The sequence below is a fragment of the Solea senegalensis genome, linkage group LG18 (genome assembly GCF_019176455.1).
Source record: "Solea senegalensis isolate Sse05_10M linkage group LG18, IFAPA_SoseM_1, whole genome shotgun sequence".
Lineage (NCBI taxonomy): Eukaryota > Metazoa > Chordata > Actinopteri > Pleuronectiformes > Soleidae > Solea > Solea senegalensis.
The window spans coordinates 8,812,485-8,833,793 of NC_058041.1; the positions used below are offsets into that span (position 1 = coordinate 8,812,485).

General features: G+C 41.0%; 1 protein-coding gene across 2 annotated transcripts in view; it reads left to right on the forward strand.

Annotated features, from left to right (window-relative positions):
• The first annotated feature begins 529 nt into the window (after positions 1-529).
• Positions 530-21,309, forward strand: part of sdk2b (sidekick cell adhesion molecule 2b) — a 72,914-nt gene continuing 52,134 nt past the window's right edge. Inside the window, exons 1-3 of one of the 2 annotated variants that reach the window (XM_044013834.1) lie at positions 530-689; positions 14,324-14,430; positions 16,528-16,675. In XM_044013834.1, the coding sequence (XP_043869769.1) occupies positions 610-689; positions 14,324-14,430; positions 16,528-16,675 (335 nt within the window). In that variant the 5' untranslated portion in view covers positions 530-609. The remainder of the gene's footprint in view (positions 690-14,323; positions 14,431-16,527; positions 16,676-21,309) is intronic. The other variant, XM_044013832.1, reaches the window with a different exon arrangement.

Below are 21,309 nucleotides of genomic sequence, written 5' to 3' on the forward strand. Positions count from 1 at the left end.
GCGGCACTCTCGCGGCAGGTCAAGATCACCTGCACAGGCACCGGTGAGATTAGTTTTCTCCAAATTGGACACGCTCAAATGGGGTTCTCCATCTGGAGCGTGGCAGCGCCGCGTTTCCTTGCCAGCAGCGATCAAATACACCAGCGTTTTGCTTCGTCCTCGATAAGATCTGCTACAGTCAGTTAAACGTGAGCGTAAGGTGCAGTTCACTCCGTTCACCCCCATCGTAAAAATGGTTTCCAGTCGCCTGACAGCTCAGCTTTTGCTCGTCTACACCCACTCTTCCTAGATGAAAGTTAAGTTATCCCTAAAGTGGGCACTTTTTCTTCCCCTCTGTCTTTTATTTGTCGCTGTGCACTTCTTTGCCTCCGGGGTACGGATGTGTGTGGGATTCAGGAGTAGGTGTGTGCTTTTGAGGTTTTTTTCTGTTTGCTTGGTTCAGTGAAGGGGAAATAAATAACAATAATAATAATAGTAATAATAAAGAAGAACACTTCAATTGTAAAGAGTTCTCATCTCTTCTTCACAGACGACGTGCCGCCGTACTTCAAGACGGAGCCCGTGCGCAGTCAGCTCCACCTGGAGCGCAACAGGCTGGTGCTAACCTGCATGGCTGAGGGGAGCTGGCCACTGGAGTTCAAATGGATCCACAACAGCACGGAGCTAACCCGCTTCTCACTGGAGTACAGGTGAGAGACATTACACAGTGCAATGTAGTCTACTTTGCTTTAACTAGAGAAAGAAAATAGCCAGGGATTGGATTTTTGCATCATAATTTGATAATTTGATAATAATTTCCCATTATAAGTTTGGTACCACGTCAACGATGCAGCTGAAATGACACAAAAAGGAATGTTAGCCCAACTTAGTGGTGTAGCAGTCACCGCCTCTCAAGTGTACGTCTCCAGTGGTTTTTGTTTTTTAATGGGCATTATTAAAAAAAGACATTAAGCGTCATTAAACAGTCATTATACCATATTTATGAATTATGGATTAATTTGCTTTACTTGCTTGTCGTTATCTTTTTAAATTAACAACAAAATTAAAAGGTCATATTTTATTTGCACATGTGTATTTCATTCTTCCAAGCAGAGGGTCTCCATTCTTCTGTCTCCACGCGGGCGACAGTTGTCCATGCAGTCCTTCCCATTATGAATGTGATATGTCATCCCTGCCTTGAGGGGATTCCTCCAAATTCGGCACGCTCAGATGAACTTGTGTAACGAAGCGCTTTTTACATAACTCAAGGATTATTGCGTTGATAATGAGAAAGGGAAAAAAAAAAAGGTTTAAAGGTCTTTAAAATCAATTACAGACCACAGTTTCAGCCATTGTGATTTCTGTGCGGACTCACCTATTTAGTAAAGAAATACACCATATTAGGCGTCTTCCTTTTTTCCGCCACTGCCTTTCTTGTGTCCTCTTGTGTTTCGGTGACCTCCATCATTCTCTCTGGAGAGGCAGGGAACAGGCGAAAGGCGCGAACGAGGGTTAGGACAAGAGATAAACTGTCTTTAATGGTAACTGGAAGATCCTAATCAAGTGGAAAATGTTATCTCCGAGAGCAGCGTCTGTGCACCGTGGATGTGTGTGTGTGAGTGTGAAGACAGGGAGTACACGGATGAAGCTATAGAAGGTTTGCGAGAATGTTCGCTGACACACACTTTGCTCATCTTAACTCAACTGTTGTGCCGCGTAATATGTGAAAAGGGGTTCATGGGGAAAGAACAGAGGGCGAAAATACAAGCCTTATTGATGGAGAGCGTGCCTTTCTTCTGACAATCCCTGGGGACGGATAAGATCAGAGTGGAAACAGCTGGGAAGAGCAACAGTGACACGTGGATGCTAGAACAATTGATCAGAACGGACTGGACTTGAAAAAAAGCAGTTGTAGCCTCTGGGCCCCTTTGACTTTATTACAGGTGAGTGATAGAATGAGTGATTAAACAACAGGAGCCTCTGTGTGTGTGTGTGAGAGAGTCTCTACTAAATAGCAACATTCAGGCAGAGAGTCATGTATTACTGAAATGCAGAAATTAGAAAATGAATGAAGTTCTTCCATTCATCTTCTACCACTTCTATCCTCCACATGAAGACCTCGGGGGGGGATGCTGGTGCCAAACTCAGCTGGCATAGGGCAAAAGCCAAAACAACCATTTGCTCTCACATTCACACTTAGGGTCAATTTAGAGTGTCCACTTTGCCTAATCCTCAAATTTGCATGTTTTTGGACTGGGAGAGGAAACCGTAGAACCCAGAGAAAACCCACGCAGAAAGGCCCGTCATGAACCCCGGGTCTTCTTGCTGCATAGGCAAACTCCATGCATTCAATATATCATATACTCCATGCATGTATTTAAAATACCAGAAAGAGAAAGAAAGTTGACTTAAGTGGTGCCAAGTGGACTGAGTGGGTCTGAGAGAATGGTCCAAAAAAAGACAAAATCACTGAGCAGTGGTTCTCAGGGCAAGACTGCTTTAAAATGACAGAAAAGGCAACAGTAACTCGGTGCAACCAAGGTTTGCAGAAGACCTTCTCTGAAAGCACACAGTGTAACCTGCCTTTCTTTTTCAATTGTCACTCGCCCGCTTAAATTTGAGCTGCTAGAAATAAGTGAGCTCTCAGAATAATCAGTCGTGACCTGGAGCAACTCCTGCAGTGAGAGATCTAATCCAAAAAGTCTAACAAACGAGGCGACGGCAGTCCAAATCCTGTGCACCAAATCCGTCTTTGAGTGTGGATATATACTGTATGTATATATATATATATATATATATATATATATATATATATATATATATATATATATATATATATATATACACAGTATATATACATATGCATACTCGTCCTCCTTGACGTTTGAGTCAGCCTTTCTCTGTGCCAGGAGAGAATTTGCTCAGACTCGGCCCTCATATTAATGAGGTTATGGTAGAGGTCCCCAGTGCTGAGAGCTGTTTTAAATATTGACACCATGTGACTTGACCTTGTGTCCTCTGGCAACCGATCAATACTGCAAGGTATGCGCGTGCACGGGCATTACTATTCCACATGTCTGTCTCTCACACTGCGTGTATGAGAGAGAGAGAGGTGCAGAGGTGTACGACTGTCAGATAACAGCAACATCATCTGGGTGCCCACGAGTCTCACAGACATGTAGTCACACCCTTTGGCAAATTCCCGCAGTTTTCTTTGTTCCCAAATAGTCATTTAAGCGTCTTATCTTCACATATAATTAAAATTGAAGATTACGTCAAAGACAAGGAAGGTTTCTAGAGCCATCAGCCACAGAATTATTTCGCAAACAATGATTTAGTAACACAGCATAGCACCACCATCTCCCTGTAACACTGCCAAGGAAAAAAGAAGAAAGTAAATCAGGGGCAAATACCTGGCACACGTCCAGTCTGTATGCCTCACACAGTTCTTGTTAATTATTAATCAAACTCAAGAGTCATATTTGTCTGTCAAGTGGTTCTTGGCTGGTGTGGTGAAGTATGCCCTGCGTTGCCTGTTGCAAGATAGTAAACTTTCCTCCCAAAAGTCGAAAAAAGGACTTTACAAAGACAGAAAGAAAAGTGGATGTAATATCATCGGTAGTCACTCTCAGAACAAAAAAAAAGAAATGGCATTAGTAAGAAGACGTCACAAGTTCACTCGGACTGACGTATCTGTGGCTCTGTTGTTGTTTGTCAGCTCTGAGGAGTGAACATTTGTTTCCCTGACAATGCAATCACAAGTGATTTCATTCTCAACAACTTTTTTTTTTTTTTTGCAATCAAGACACAAAATAAAAAAAGAGAGAAACGAAAAGAAAATGAAATATACATTTTGACAGCTGGCACAATAGAGTGGCACCGTGTTCTCTTCGGTAATGACCACTCTTCTGTGCAATGTGACAGTGTTTTGAGGAAAAAGTCAGTCATGGGGTTTTGTTGTGTCAAAAAAAAAAACATCAACGAGACAGGTACCGTAAAGGAATTAAAGCATTTTTGAGGCACTAAAGGTTGGCGAAAACGGACGAAAATTGGCACGCTAAGCTAAAGCACGGTTGGACAAAAGCCCAAACTAAGTTGCACTAAATTCCACGAAACTTGGTGGAAACATTATCCCAGCACAAGTAGAACAAAAAGGTCTATTGGTACCATGGCCTCAACTCAACAGGAAGTCAACCATATTAAATTTGGCGTCCATCTTGGCGATTTGCACGTTTCGTAAATGAACGCACTCGTCTGAGCACGATAATCGTACCAACATTAAAAAACAAACAAAAAAACGCTAAATTTGTATGAAACACGTTGGCGATGAAATGTAATTAAGATGTCTTCTAGATTGGAAAGGGCGTGGCCACGGCAACCATCGGTATCTTGGAAAACTTGGACCATTAGCCACGAAACAGGAAGTGCCCTGTAACTTTGCCATACATTGACTCGAAACTTCATACGTGACACGAGACACCGACCCGCGTTTACAAGCATAAACTTCCCCCGTCAGGAAGTCAGTTAATGTAGCCGTCGTTTTTGCCACGAGACAGGAAGTGGCCTGTAACTCTGCCGTACATTGCACAAAACTTTCATACAGACGTTTTGTGACACCCGGGCCAGAAAACATCAGCACATGAAAAGTGAGTCAAGGGGCATAGTGCCACCTGCTGGCAGCACAGCGGCTGCATGGGCCCGCACCATACTGCTTGCAGCTTTAATTATTATGAATTTTTAGGAGAGATATAATTTCATAGGCTCCGAATAAATTACCACAAGTTCAACGCAATGTTACTCCATGTCTGGAGGGAAGAGACGATGAGCTCGTCTTGCTAACAAGATGTGATGAAAGAATCATGGGGGGGAAAATGAGCAGTTGAGCATGTGCTTGCGAGTGCACACGGCTGTTCTTCTGTCTTTGTGATGACCACTTGGACGATAAGATCTTGTGATATATCAGGTATTTAGATAGTGTCTCTCTATCAGTCCAAAAACATGCAATTTGGGGATGAGTTAAATTGGACACTCTAAATTGACCGTAGGTGTGAGTGTGAGAGTGAATGGTTTGTGCAATGAAAGCAATGAAGCAACAATATTCATGATGATATTGCGCCAAATTAAAAAAGTAAAAGTAAAAGTGTCTGTTATGATATGGAATGGTGCACAGTTCATATTATAGCAGGTATGAAACTTGATATCAGGGCGGATGAAATGTGGTGGGGCTGCATATGGAATGCATTGTGCCAATGACTGTCCTCACTGTGTGTGTTGTGCAAAACTGTTATTTGGATTGTGCATTACACAGTGAATACATGTTTGTTCTCAATTTAACTTGAACCAGGAGTGGATATCGTTCTGGTAATTGTTTTCTTTTGTTTACTTCATTTTTGTTTGTTCCAACTCCCGCCACATAATCTCAGGAAGAATAGGAATTATGCTGAAAACTAAATCCATCTTTTTCATCCAATTTGGCTGCCAAGAACAGTAATCAGTCATCAACAGTCCCAAACAATAAACAAGGGAGCACTGTTACAATATCGTCTTACAATATTTTTCTTCTCTTCTATTTATCACTCTATAAATATCTTAAACATACCGTCAAACCAGTTTATGATACATCCATGGAGAGGAAATTGCAGTTGGATTGGAAATTGAATTTTCTTCCATTCGGCATCATTCGGTTCACCTCACTGATCAACTCGCGTTGCTCACCTCCACGTTAAGTTAAATTAAAATCTATTATCCTGTCGAGCCAGTTTGTGACATCTCCGCTCTAAGTGAGCTATGCTGCACAGACTCCCTCCACATCTGCTCCACTCTTCAACGCCCTGCAGTTAAGCGGTGAATACTGCGAATATTAGAGGAAAAATGTCATAAAATATGGAACATTACACTGGATGGAATGACAATGTCCTTGAATATGCTTGGTAACAGTCATGCGTTATACTTAGTTTGAATGAAAAACGTTTCTTTTGGGGGTTTTTAAACCGTAAGATAACAGATATTCTAATATGTAAGCAACACACACTTGTATTTGATGCATTTATTTAATTCCTTTTATGTTTATTAGATGAAAGAGCAGAAAGAGCAAACCAACAAAAAACCTTGGTCTTGTGTCTGTCAATGACTCGGGCAGAACCAGCCCCACAGCCTCTCTCTCTCTCGCACTCTCGGTTTGTTGGTGACCTTAATGGATTCCTATCGGAAACTAAAAATGGCTGTATTCTACTTCCCTGGCACTCTCCTTCACAGCCCCCAGACACAATAGGCTTTTTTCCTGCCTCTTCACCATCACTCACTTCTTGTTTGTTTTTGTATGTTTTTTTTATTTTCATTTATTTATTTATTAACCTTTATTTAACAAGGTAAATCCCATTGGGATTAAAAAAAACACACACAACAAAAACTATTTTCCAAGGGAGACCTGGCCAAGATAGGCAGCATGAATGACAAATAAATAAATAAATGAATAAATAAATAAATAAATAAACAAGGTGGATTACCAAAAACAAGCATGTGTGATGGAATCTGCCTCAAATACTCAACATACTTCATTTGGATTTAAAAAAACTCGTCTTTTTCCAGTCATTCTGCTGCATGTTCCATGTAAATGGTGCCGAATGGACGAAAGACCTTGACGTTGATGGCGCAATTCAAATCCACCATATGAACACATTGAGCAGGGGCCTGAATGTACAAAAGATCATCATAGCAACAAGTCGCATTTTCAAGTTATTTTCAAAAATAAAAGCCCAATTTCAGTTTCATCTTCTTCACATGGTTTATAAGTGAGGGAGTCATCACTTAAGATTTGTACATGTTAATGACTTCTATGTCATTACCCTGCTAGTGAAATAAAGTGCGACTGAAAGAGTGAGGCGGTGAATAACCCTTACTTCATTAACCACCATTATGGCTTAAGCACAAGGTCATGTGATTACTGAGGATTGAGCTCATGCATAGGTTTGTTCCCTATAAAATAAAATAAAATAAAATAAAATAAAATAAAATAAAATAAAATAAAATAAAAAAAAATAAAATTAAATTAAATTAAATTAAATTAAATTAAAATTAAATTAAATTAAATTAAATTAAATTAAATTAAATTAAATTAAATTAAATTAAATTAAACTTTTTAAACACAGCACACTGTGCTCTTGTGCAACGTTGATTCTGTAGTTTGATATTGAATGACAGAATCATAGTGGCGAGGTCCCCGAACGTTTAGTGCTGACTTGCATTATCGTGGTGCAGGCAGTGGTGTTGTCATTCCATATTAAAACCTACACCCCAGCCCGCCCACTCCGCTCTGCATCTGCAAACCGGCTCGCTGCCCCCTCACTGAGAGGATCGCAGAGGCATTCTCGAGACTGTTCACTGTCCTAGCTCCCAAATGGTGGAACGAGCTCCCCATCAACATCCGGACAGCGGAAAGCCTCCACATCTTCCGCCGCCGACTAAAAACACATTTCTCCCGACTGTACCTCGACTAAAACGACGACAAAAAAAAACAAAAAAAACTTATACATCGCACTTATGACTAGCACTTCATAGTTTGGCTTACTTGAAGCTCTTACTTACTTCTAGCGCTTATTTGTACCCAAATGTTTAAATGCACTTATTGTAAGTCACTTTGGATAAAAGCGTCTGCTAAATGACATGTAATGTCATGTAATATATTACACCCACCTAATACTGCAACAAAAAAACTGAAAGCCTGCCGCTCCTGTGCCACACAGCTATTACGACACACCACCAACAATGGATGCAAATGGAATGGAATGAAAATCCAAAGTGTGTCGGATACATTTTATAAATTAGAGCTGAAAGTAGAGCTCAAAGATTAGGTCATTCACATTCAAATCCAAGTGATTATCACCTGATTTAATTACACACCCACTCACACACCAGAGATGGTGATTACATGCCTGGTTTCGACCATCAAACGGCTTTTACTGCTGCCACTTGCTCACTGTAGGGGCAAATTCAATACCTGCAGCCATTCCTCCCCTAGAAATTACTTAATTATTGACATTAGTAATTTGTGACAGTCAGTGTAATGTTGCCCCCAATCAAATATTGTGTGAACAACAGAGGGGGAATTTATTAAGCAACATAAATTGTCTGCATCAGACAAAGATATGTGGAGGTCGTCGTCCCCTGGCCTGTAGACGAATTACTCATTATTGATTTCCAGTAGCTTAAGCCAGAGCCTCGAGTCGCCGTTAGCTGTCATGTGTTGTATGTGGCAGGATATCAAGACGAGAGAACAAGCTCAGAATGAAGCCTCTTGTCCTGTAGAGTTCAGGAGACATCACGGAATGTGATTCGATACACTCTCAAATGACTTGTCTTGTCAAATCATATATATACGGTATTGACTTTCTCCGGATGATGCGGCGCAGCCATCACAGACATCACATCTATAGCTCACTGGAGAACTGTGTGAGTTCAGTTTTTCCTCTGCATTGTGAGAGGAAAGTTGTGATACACACATGGTTCTATTTTCAGTATTACCCATATCAACCCTGTCATTGGTTTTGCTTATGAAACTGAATGTATTACACATATATACCAGAATTTTTGTTGACATTAACGCAAGTCAAGTTACATCATGACACTGTGGTGGGTGCGACCCTTTAACATCTAAGCCTCAAAATGTCCGTCTGCATATTTTCCAGAATATCTTTCAATATCTGGCAGTTTTTTTTACATTTTACTGCATGTTAAAATATGGTTTTAACAATTTAAAATGAAGAAAAACAAAAGGTTTTATTTTTGTGGTTGTACATGAACACCAGATCTTGCATGTTAAATCATAGGTCTGCCCCTCATTAAACAAAATAAAACAAAATAATTGACGAAGCAATGATTTTAACTCGGTGTGATCGTTTAGTGTATATCATAATCTATTATTCGTCCTGATACATTACAATGCTTTAAGTAATGTCACTTTCACATTTACATTCACACTATACATCTTTGCATGTGGTGACTTTAATGCAAGTGGAAATCCCTCTCAGTAATCCATTTTATAGCAATTAAACAAAAACGAAACGTAAGAACACATTCATAGGGTTTTTACGAGGTGACCCTGAACGCAACACTGAATGCTGCTAAAAAGAAATAGCAATCTGCAGCGCTAGATCATTGACTAGGTTCTTTTGCCATAATTTAATCAAATAAACTCTTTCCCTTTCTGGTGACTGAGACTTCCTGCAACAGTGCGAGATTACCGTAAAAACCACGTTGGCTTTGACGTGCAACTTTTCCGCTTTCAGAAACCATTGGAATTTTTCCATTAACAAACCAGCACGTGATCAAGGTAATGCAAAGTGTGCTTAAGTGCAAACGTGCCGTTGTTAAAGGGTTGAAATCATTGCTGCGTGACACAATGCAGTGCACAAGACACACGATTAAGATCTGGTTTTAAATGAATACTGTGTTGAGCTGAGCGATAACAGCGGCGACCCATACAGTGATGGTAAACGCACTGATTGAAGGGCTGTTACTAGTTCAGATTTATTATGACATATTTTTATGTATTATGATTCACTTTAGGAGAAAATTCTCATTTTTATTGTATAACCAGCAATGTAAGGAAAAAATGTTATTAGTGCTGACCTGACCTTGCAGGTATGATGTTATAATAGAAACACTCGCTGTTAAGTGCACTACTACAGCCATGTTCAATCAAGGATTATAGTTTTTCCAATCATCCCCTCCCATTGTCCCCTCCCCTTTTTTGTCTGTCCTTCTATCTTTCTGTCCCTCCATTAAGGCCGCAGTCTCTGCCTTGATCTCTTTCCAACCCACTTCATGCCCAGTTCCTCTTTGTCACATCCCTCTATCCATTTCCCTGCCACTCCTCCATCTAATCATTTCTCTTGAGTGGGGCTAATTAAAGGGGATCCGACGGAGTGCGCTGACCACAGGAACATCAATCAATCTCTGTCCAACACAGTGAGCCCCCACTGACTCCCCCAACCTGCTGCCAACGTGCAGCTCTGCAAAGGTTAATTGTATTCATTATATAAGGGACAGAGCGAAAAAGAGGGGAGACAGTGTGAGGGAGGATAGTGTCTAAAGTCACCGTGAAGATTCTGGCTTGGCGTGAATTCTCAGTCCACCTCAGCAGGGTTAATCTTGGAGCACCAACACCACCTGGCAGCTACCTCTCCTTTAATGTTTGACACAAACTCCCAGTGTGACTAGCTTTCTGACTTTACACCGTTCCCTCACTACATCATTCATTCACCTCGCGTTCTTTTCATCTGCGGGTAACACATATACTCAATCTTATTAATTGAGTTGATGGAACATATGAAAGGAGTCGCACATCATTAATAGAGTCTCCTGATTAGTTGATTAAGCCTTAACAGACTCCGTGCTAAAACTCATTTGGTCCTTTGAGTCCGACTGACACTGCTGCTGATGAGATTTAATACTGCATTTTTTTTGTGCGTGCGCGCGATCGATATGTCAAACGTTCCAACACAGCTTATCATTAATATGATACTGTTTCTATTTCTCAGCAGCTGCTTCCAAAACAAAGGAGACTGTTTTAGTATATCAAAATAATACCACTTAAAATTGGCTTTACTGACTGATATGGTCGCAATCTTAATTTCCTAAATAGCACAGGAGGTCGGTCAGAATAGTAATACATCTGCGCTGCCAATATAATTTTATGCTGACATGGAAGCTGATGGACGCAATTATCTTTAAACAGTGAGGGTAACAAACGTGCCTGTCAACTGCCAACAATCTGTAAATCTGTGTCAAATCTCATTCAGGATTTTCTAACATTATTCATTGATTTAACCAGGTAGTTGTGTGGTTACACATTCCTATTATTTATCCATCCAATTGTTGTGTAGTTTTCAAGACTGTCCTCGCAAAAATTATAAATACTATATCGGTCCGATATTGGTCAAAATCACTGGATCGGATAGCGGACGGATAAAAGTGTAAAGTGTAGAGTCATGTTTGGGGAGCTTATTTCTTCTTTTTGGGAGAACAATACTTGTTACACAGTTGGAGAATTGTGTCTTTGAAATGACTCAGCACAAATGTGTCGGTAACAGCGTCATGTGTTTATAAATGTTCTAAAATGACTGTACATCGGACTAATATTGGTATCGGTAGATAATCGAGTTTGTGATATCGGTATCAGACACAAAAGAGTGGTATCCCTTAAGCAAAATGAAATGGTTATGTGCATAAATGTGTCTATACAGCTTCTGCTCCTGCAGTGAGTCATATACAGTATGCATTGTCAGCAATTCAGCGCCTGCAAAGTATATATTTGATGCAACAGGTGGCTGCTATGAGTGAGTGAATAAACATCCACTTTGAAATAAGGCTGGGGGATTATATTTATTCCTTTCTTTCCCCCAGTTGCATAAAATTTGACGACTAATTAAACACAAAGCCAGAACTGAGTGGATAAAGGGAACAAATCAATGTGGATATTTCGGTAGGTTTCATTCATCAACTAATGATAAAAAAAAAAGAAGTGTTGCATGACGACACTTTACACTCAACAACCCCAAAGGCGTGTAGATCAAAATCAGTTCAAAATCAGAAGGACTTCAACAGATTGACGGGTTTGTTCATTTTAAAATGTCCCGTGTGAGGTGACTACATCTCTTTTAGTTTCCTGTAAACACTTTGTTGAGAACTCCTCTGTGTCCTTAATTGCTTTCTTGTATGTGTCTTCTGTCCCCTTGCACTTGCACACATTACGGTTACTGTAGAAACCATCACTGAAGGTTACCACGGAGACATTCTGCCGTGATGGTGTGGCCACCTATAGCACATGTCATGGGCGGATGTGACAGCAAATATAGCAAACACACACGAGTGGCAACATAAGAAGTATTTATTATGACAGGCCTTAGTTAGCGACTATAATTACTCATATAACTCATGACAGCTACATTTTATACAATTTATACGTGTTATGATGCCATCCATTAGAGTCTGTTTGTGCTACCACTTCAATAATTATGGGTGTTCTATGTGCAGTATTTCCCACCCCAGCATTTATCCTTTGTTAAAACACACTAGGTGCCTGACATTCTGAGCAGCCTGGAAGTGTGATCTCTAGAAGGTTCATATCAATGACGCCAAAGACCCAAAATCCACTATTGAACCAGGCCACGTTCACACCAGTTAAAGAGGAACCAACGTGGGAGGACGTAAACACACTTTTTTTATCCATACTTCCTCTACTTCCCGCTCTTCTTAGCAACCCAGGGGTCTATATATGGGTCTTCAGGGTGTTGGGTCAGGACACTGTTGTAATATTCTGGTCCTTTGATAGAATTTAAGCTGTTTATCAGCGTTTGTGTGAGTGTGTGGTTGCTGCAATACAAACACAACAATAGCGACTGATTAGAATATAGTACAACCTTTAAAAACATAAAAATACACTGAGCTAGCCAGATAACAACTGCAATACAGCTCCAGATTAGTTATGAATTTTAAGTTGGAATTGATCGATTAAACCTGAATGAGCATTAATACACTGTCACTGATCAATTAGCATTCAGTATGCACTGTATAAACAACAGGGATTAGCAATACAGCAACATAAACCTCTCCGATTGTTGCTAGTTTAGCGGCTAGCACCACGTCACTCATTAGCGGGTAATTGCGCATCACATTATACAACCGATGGCGCAAAACTACTGCTAAGTCATCAAAATAGACTCATGGATAAACACATAAGTAAAACATCATAACTCACGGCTCTATGGACGCACACACTGCGGAGATCGTCTGGCCGATGTTTGCTCTGAGCCGAGCGGTACGTGTATGGTGCGTTCAAGGACCTCGGCAGGGTGGGAATTCACATGGGCGACAATTATAAACAATGAAAGAAACATGCACATAGAACTTTGGACAAAACAAGACATTTGAGGACATCGTCCTTTCCAAGTTTGAGAAACACTGATCAGCATTTTATGGGCCCAACGATTACTCGATTAATCGAGAAAATAATCGTCAGAGTAATCTATTATGAATATAATAATACATATCGTTAATTTATGTATATATGTATATATATATTTATATATTATATATACATATATGTATATATAATATATAAATTGTGTTGTGTGTAAAAGGAATGGGGTAGGTTCATATAAGTTTATACTCGTGCCTACTCCTTTTCAAACATGTGACGAGATGGAAATGTGTCGTCATTGTAAATGTTCTATCTATTTACAATGAGCGTTTGCATGACTTAGACTGTTACACAGTCGCATAAAAGACCTTTAGGGATTCACTATTCTTGAAAGAAACTACTCATTTATTTGGCCTTGTCCTGTTTGAATCACTCTCCTGTAGCCGCTGACTTTCTCTACTCAACAACATCTGCATTTCTTTGTGTCGCATATCACAAATTATTCACACAAACGGGGGTTATGGCAAACTGCTTGTGAACGTGGCCTCCTGAAAGGCATTTATACTTTTTGTACTCTCAGAAATAAACGGTTATAATAAACTTATTTATTCTAATCACACACATTAATTGTGTCTTTTATGCGTGACCTAACCTAAGAAATTGTTGAAAAGTTTCTAGCTGTTTTTTTACTAAAATAGAACTACACAACTTTACTTTTAATTTTCTATAAATATGCATTTAGTAAGAATAGTTATGTTTTAATCATATCATTATTAGAGCATAGTAAATGAGAGAAATTCATTGCACTCTCACTGGCCTGTCACCACATTAGCTGTAACACAAGTATGACATACACCAAAGCACTGGTTCCAGTCCGACTTGACACACAACAGCTGTACAAAGTGTATGTCATGCTGCCTCCAAATGGCAGGGAGGTAGTACTGCGCCACAGCTGGCCACTAAAATCAAGGTCATAGGGGAGAGTGTCAGCTGATGGAGACACACAGCCTCTACCTTCGTCCCAGGGGGATTTTGTTAATGTGCGCTTGTGTGAGTGTTTATGTTTGCATAGAGGACATTTTAGGCATGTTTGTTGTCTGTTCCCATCTACATCAACGTGTGTGTGTGTGGCTTGGGGGAGAGCTTTGCAGTGGCAGCTCTGTTAGCCTCTCGAGCATCATTATCACTGGAATAAACAACAGCTAAGCTCCAATGTCCTCTGCGCCCTTGCTCCTTTATTAGATGGTCTTAAGTTTGCGCGACTGCGTGTGCACCGATGACAAAGCACACTTGTGTCTTTTCCGCTCACGTATTTGTGTGCAAAGTCCCTTTTCGTTCAAACTTTTGGGTTTTAATTAGTTAACCACTTTATTGTCATTGAAGACAATCCCCATCTGTATCTAATATGTTTGTGTTTCGTTCAAGGTACCTCATCCCGTCCCTGGACCGCTCCCACGCTGGCTTCTACCGCTGCATCGTCAGGAACCGTGTTGGGGCTCTTCTTCAGAGGCGCACAGAAGTGCAGGTGGCCTGTAAGTATCCACAAGGGATGCAGCTAAAGATGAACCAAATGGATGAATAAATGGATAGGTAATAGATGGGCAGCAGCAGCAGCGAGAGAGATTAAGAGCGAAAGAGTGTCTGCCTGAGTACACTATGCCCACACTATTTGGTTGCCTTTGTATCAAGGACTGACGAGGGAGGGACAGATGCTGGCTGGGTGAAAGATATACCTGCATCTCGGCGGTGGCGTTATCAACACGGACAGCTGTTCCACTCAGCATTCTCATTACGTTGATATTGTTAGTTGTTTTTAACTTTGCTTCATTTTAATAGGACCGTGGCTTGTTTCATTTTCTCCCTCTTGTCAACAACATCTGTTATTCCTTGGCGAAAATGAAAATGAGATGCGCCGCGTTTCCGAACACTCCACGTCAGAACGCTCAGTCGAGGCGAGGCACGTCGTCCAAAAGCCAACCCCCTCGTAGACACAATGATCCTACACCCATTATCCTGCTGTCCCTGGGTATGCCAGGTTCATTGACTACCCTTGTTTAAACTACATTTGAGTGGATGTGACACACCGTTGTACCTGAATGAACAATGCAGCTAACCAGGCATGAGCGAGAAAGTGTTGGGAGGGAGACATGGGGGATTGAACAGTCCCTCTGGTCCATTTCTTTTGTATTGGGCAAACATAATGTTGTACAAACCAACCCTTTACATCTTTCTGCATCCCCCTCTCTCCAGGAGTCTGTCTCCTTGTAGCTTCCATTACCGTTTTTTTTCCCCCTTTACTTTCCTCTTTCTCACTTTACTTGTTCTGTCGTCTGTCGACCACTGTTTTCTATTTTCTATTTGTTTCTGGGCTTTCGCCCCACTGCTATTCAGTATTTCTTGATTCCCAGCTCTTACCATCTCCGTACATCTCCTCCCCCCCCCCATCAGTTGCTCATGAAGGGGTACCGGCACAGGCAGAGTAAAGGAGGAGAATTATGGACACCTGCAGAAGAAATGAATGAAATAGAGAGTGTAGAGAGAGAGGGAAGGACAGATAAGAAGAAGGAAGAGATAGGGAGATGTCTTTTGGAAGCTATGCCATTGAGGCATCACAATTAGGATTACGGAGACACACCTCGGAGAAAGAGAAACATGCTGAAGCATTAGAGATTAGGGAAGGGAAGGAGGACATCACATCGTCGAAAACTGCAGATCAAAGTCAGGGGATTTGCACACTTCCCCAAATTTTCATTTAAGCTAAGCACCAGAGCTGCACTGTTAAGCCAGATTACCTTTTTTATTCTCTTTGAGAGAGAGAGAGAGAGAAACTGCCATCAATGCATCACCATTCTCCAACATCCATAGTTCAAAAAGCCCCTCGATCTGTTTCTGCAATTGTGTGTTTGATGTAATATTGAAATGATTTCAATTGTTTTCTTTATTGTTTCGGCCGAATTGATGAGACAAATACTTCCCTCGCCTCTCAAGGAGCTTTAAAGGGAGGAAAAGAAAAAAGACATTTAAGTTCCACTTCTTTCTCTCTCTCTCCGACAGCACTGGAGGAAGAAAAGACAACACCTACTTGTTACAGCTGTCTTAAAATGGTTCCCATTCAGCAGCAGACAGTGCGACTGAATCAGACCGAAAGCATCACTTGAAGTTGGGGTCAACCAAAAAAAAAAAAGCCTTAACTTAGATTTCACTTACAAATAGGCAGAACAAAGGTTAGCGCCGTTTTTGTCTGAGCTCACCTTTTAATGTATAATGAGGCAGGAGACGAGCTGGAGCACTGGCCATCTACTATGTTCGAGAAAGGCACACGTTTAGAGTCTGATCAAGACTGATTGCCCTCCACGCATTCACACAGAATATGAAAATGAATCAATTCAGTGTCCTGTCTGTGTCCCTCTGTGAGTCATTACATCTTGGTTCCTTCTAGCCTTATTTGATGTGCTTTGGAAACCATGGCAACAACAAGGCACTGTCCATCAAAGCAGTTGTGTGTAAAAATCCAGAAAAGAAAGCAAGGGAAGTTTGGCCTGTGACTTTTTTTTTTAACCTGTCCCTTTGTTTGTCTCTCACGCTGGTCTTCTGTTCATGTGTGGAACTGTTTCTTTGTTTTTCTATAGTTATGGGCAGTTTTGAGGAAGGTGAACGCACCCAGGCGGTCTCTCAGGGGGAGGGCGCTGTTGTCACAGCGCCGCGGATTCGCAGTTTCCCACAGCCACAAGTCACCTGGTTCAGAGATGGCCGCAAGATACCGCCCAGCAGCCGCATGTAAGTCCCGTTTTTATTGTGTTTCTTCCCCTTGTAGTCTTTGTTTTTGCTTCACTTGCTTTGTGTCTTGCTCTGTGAATATCCTCGGTGGTTTGTTTGATCTTGGACAGTCTGAATGCTTAAATTTGAGTGTCTCCTCCTCCTTGTCGTCCGCCATTCATCCGGCTACATTTTGTGGTGAAAGGGACTTTGAATGTCCTCAGCAAATAAGGGCCAACACCAAAGCAGTTTTGGCACAGTGCAAAATGGAATCCTGCCCTTTGTTCCTCATTTGTATTTCTAGAGAAGACCTAAATCAAACACTTTCATCTCAGCTCATCTCTGTCGCCGTCTCTTTCTTGTTTTCTTCCTCGATGCCGCTTCATTTCGGTCTCAAAATTAGAAACTATGGGAGCTGAATGGCTAGGCACAGACCACATGGGCACACTTGCCCCGAGCAATTTTCAGTTCCTGGCTCTCTTATTCCCAGTTCGACTCCTGACTGGCTGGGCAATTTACTGCATGTACTCTGCCTTCACTGTTCCAAGTAGAGGCACAAGTAGAGGCACAATGTGACCCAAAAAAAGAAATCAGATACTGTGTTTTCTGAGGTTTGCTACCCGTATTTTCTAACCAGTGGCAGTGATGTTGGTCCAGCACCATCAGTGCGTGATAGGGGTATTGAGAACATCCCATTTGAGGATGCTGATTGTTGTTTTTCTTTTCCAACTTTGTTCACTTATAAATATAAAATATAAAAAGTGTATAAATGGAGTGGTGGCCTCGTAAAGAAGAGTTCTCGCTCTTAATTCCACTCGCAGTGGCTAGGGTTTTCATCCTGTATGCTCCAGCTTTAGAGACACAAAACAAGAGCATGCTCTTAATTGACACGTTTGGTTTTATTCAGATTATTATTGAAATAATTCTCCATTTCTTTTGCATCGTTCCCAGTGTCAGGCACAACAACGATCACAATTCATGCAGCAGAAACATTCACTGTCTGAACATGATTCATTTTGTTTTTTTTATCTTTACTAAGCAGTTCAGCCATCAACAGTCCACGGGGACATGTTGTTGTGCTCACGTAGCCTTGAGCCAGTGGCTCCAATTATTATTTTTTAATAATACGGTATTAATATTTCAGCAACTATTAGGCTACAGTGCGTCAACAGTCAAGGTGGAGCATTTTCTATTAAAATAACTGGCCTTTCCTTTGACTGAGCACATGTGCTTCTTCACTCTCTGCATCCGCTGCATGTACTTTGCCTCTTTCCGTCCTCCCGTCCGACACTCGAGCTCTAAGAATGCTAATTCCACGCTCACCACCAAGGTCACAGTGAGCAACTGAGCACCGTTGAAAACGGTCTTTTTTTCTTTTTTTTTCTCAAATTGAAAATAATTGAATTGAATTTGGTTTGTGCCAGTCGCGTTGACTCTCACTAGTGGGGAACATTGGGGAAGTGCCAAAGAGTGAGATCCGCACTGAACACCACAAATGTTACTTTGATGAAGGCTTTTTTCCAAGGACTAGTGCTCTCCAGAGTCAGCGCCAGCTGTGTAGTCTCTCTAAACATCATCACCTAGGCTGTTATGCATCGTGGTTATAGTCACTGCAAGACTGCTAATCAGTGCTGCACGGGCTAAGTTGGAATTTAGAATCGCAGTGACAGGAGGGAGAAGAATCAAGGGTTGGAGACCATTTTCTTTTCCATTTTAAATTATCTCTCTGACTTTCATCTGCTTTTTACTTCATTTTTTTTTTCCTGTCTCCGCACCTTGTCCTCTGCTCCTGCTACATCCCTCCTCAGGTGCCATTACTTTAATTTGCTAGCTCTCCAGGGGTTCGTCTTGCTGCTTCTCTCTGTGTGCTACTTAATCACACCTTGGTAAATTGGGAAGGTAGGTGTGTGTGTGTGTGTGTGTAGGGGAGGGGTTATCCAGATAAAGAATAACGGTAGTAATCACCTCCAACAAAATCGGCTAATTAAATCCACCCTTCCTCTATATGAAGTTCAATTTGGCCACTGTTGCGTGTCAAAGTGTTCGGGAATAGCTTTAGTAATTTATCCATATTGCATCAGAGGAGATGTTCTTGTCTGATATTTTAGTAGAACACTGTCAGAATGCTTGGGAATCCCATTGAGATGGCACCGGTTGATTGCCGTGCACAGAAATACATCCCATGTAATCTGATCACAATTAGACACTTGTGAGCAGACAGATTATGGGTAAATTCAGATTCCAACAGTATTATCAAATACAAATCATTTATATAGATTCTTTAAGGTTTCAAATATCCTGGTTATTCACAAGAAACTCGAGTATCCACCACTCTCTGTCCAGATTTCTGATCAGCCACTTCTGTTCCTTGCAACATGTTTGTGTTTTTCATCTGGTTGCTTGAAAAACAAGAAAACAAAAATGAGCACTTTCCTGAAGTCACGTTTTCACGTAATTGTCACAGCAATTCTAACATCATATTTCCTGGTTTGGGACGCCTGGGTAATCCTGGGTTTTCGTGTCACAGTTAGCATCTGCGTGAAGATACAGAAGGGAAACGTTATAAATATATAATAAGACTTAAGGAATACTTCACCTATTTTTGAAAAATTGTACTTCCCAACCACAGTTTCCCCTGAGTCGAGAAATATCTATATTATCTATATATTTGTTTTTTGTTACATGCCCACCAGTGACACTTGAAACTGCAACGCTAATTCCGCACTCGTCCGCCATCTTTGCTAACAGTTATGCTAACAGGACCAAGTGTCACTGGTGGGCATGTAACAAAGAAAAGAATGAAGATATTTCTCGACTCAGGGGAAACTGAGGTTGGGAAGCACAATATTTACAAAAATACTACCCCGAGTAATACACATCAGTGAAGTATTCCTTTACATGTTACATTTGTGTGTAACCGGTACAGTCATGCACATTTTAATCACATTTTTGAATAGATTGACATGGACCTTTGGAAAGACAGTCATGAGCCTCAGAGAATGACACCTGCTTATTTTAGTGACACCAACATCATTAGGTTGACATTTGTCATTTGGAGTGAAATGTCTATTAGAAGAAGAAGAAGAAGAAGATAATTGTAATGAGATGTGCAAATATGGACTTTCCCCTCAACTGTAATATGATCGAAAACCAAATGACATTAGCACCAGTAGTTTGTTTTAGTACAAATATGCATATTCTATATATAAATATATAAAAACCAAGATGGTCATCATGGACGACACCATAATATTGTGCATTGGCATTATCGCTGAGCATGTGCTGGCAAAAGCCTTTAAATCAAAGCCCGATAGAGACTCTTGTGAAAGTCTTGTTAATTACCCATTACAATAACAAAAAGGCTTTTAGCAGTAATATGGAAAAAAATAATAATTGCCTTGTTTGAAAAAAAGAAGGCCTCAGTTTTGCCAAAATGAGTACACACTTGCTCATCTAAGCAAAGAAAAATAATTGTATGACTTGATTTGAGAGATAGACAGTCATTAAAAAAAGAAGAGAAAAAGAAATTCCATTAATTTGCAGGACTTGGATTGTCAAGTTTTTAAGTGCAGGAACTTTTCCCTCAGGGTCTGAGATGTGTAAAGTCATGCAAAGAAAAGTGACAACACAACACACTATCCACACCCTGGAATGGTTTTGCTTCCCTGCTGCCTCGCTCCTTCTGGCAAGGCAGCGCCTCACTGTGGGAATCGGAATCCGACTGCTCTCTCTTTGCTGTGTGGCTCCTCCGCAGCTGTCATTCTTTGTTCAGGCAAAGACTCTCGCGCTCTCGCTTACCCATGAAGCTGTGGATTCATGAATGAATCTGTTCAACCTGGTTCCGTGGTGACTTTGTTGTGTTGTGATGTAGAGCCGACTACAAGTAGGAAAAGAACTTATTTAGCCCTAATAGTCATCATTCTTCCCTTATTGAAGGGAAATGCTTTTGGCAGGATCGCTCCCATTTGGCAAGTGTGATTTGTTGTGTTATTTTCGGAGACTTAATGTGGTGTATAATCAGAGGCGCGGCAGTAAATACATTTGCCAGGATTTGTAGTTATATCCTCTCGCTATTTCACTCGTGAAACCCAACTTACCACCCACCACCTTGTTTTCTCTCTCCGAAACTTTCCATTGACACCACCCTGACATGGATTTATCTGCTTTTCGCTGAAAACAACCTTGTAGAGGTGTCTGTTAAGACAGAACATGGAGGAGCCTGACCTGGAGGAGTTGGTGGGAGGACATCCTTGACACACACCCATTGTAATTGCCTTGAGTAATCTGCAGTAGCTACTGATCAATTAATGGCCCCGGCCTGTGATGCGAGGGTTCTGTCAGTCTGCTATGGATTCCCCATTAGTCACAAGGGCCGGTGACTAGCCAAGCTCTTCCTCGGCATTTCCCCACATCAAACTGCCCACCATTAGTCATGTGCCTAACAATGTGCAGGTTAAATGGGAAGGGGGTGTCAAAGAGAGGCCGACAGAATTGCATCTATTTAAGGCAGAACTGAGCATGTAGTTATGGGTACGAGCAAGTGTTCACGTTTGAGCATTTTGAGCACTGAATTGACATTCCCAGCTATTGTGTTTCCTATTGTAAACCCAACATTTGTTTGTATGTGCACATGATTGCTTTTTTTTCATAAAATA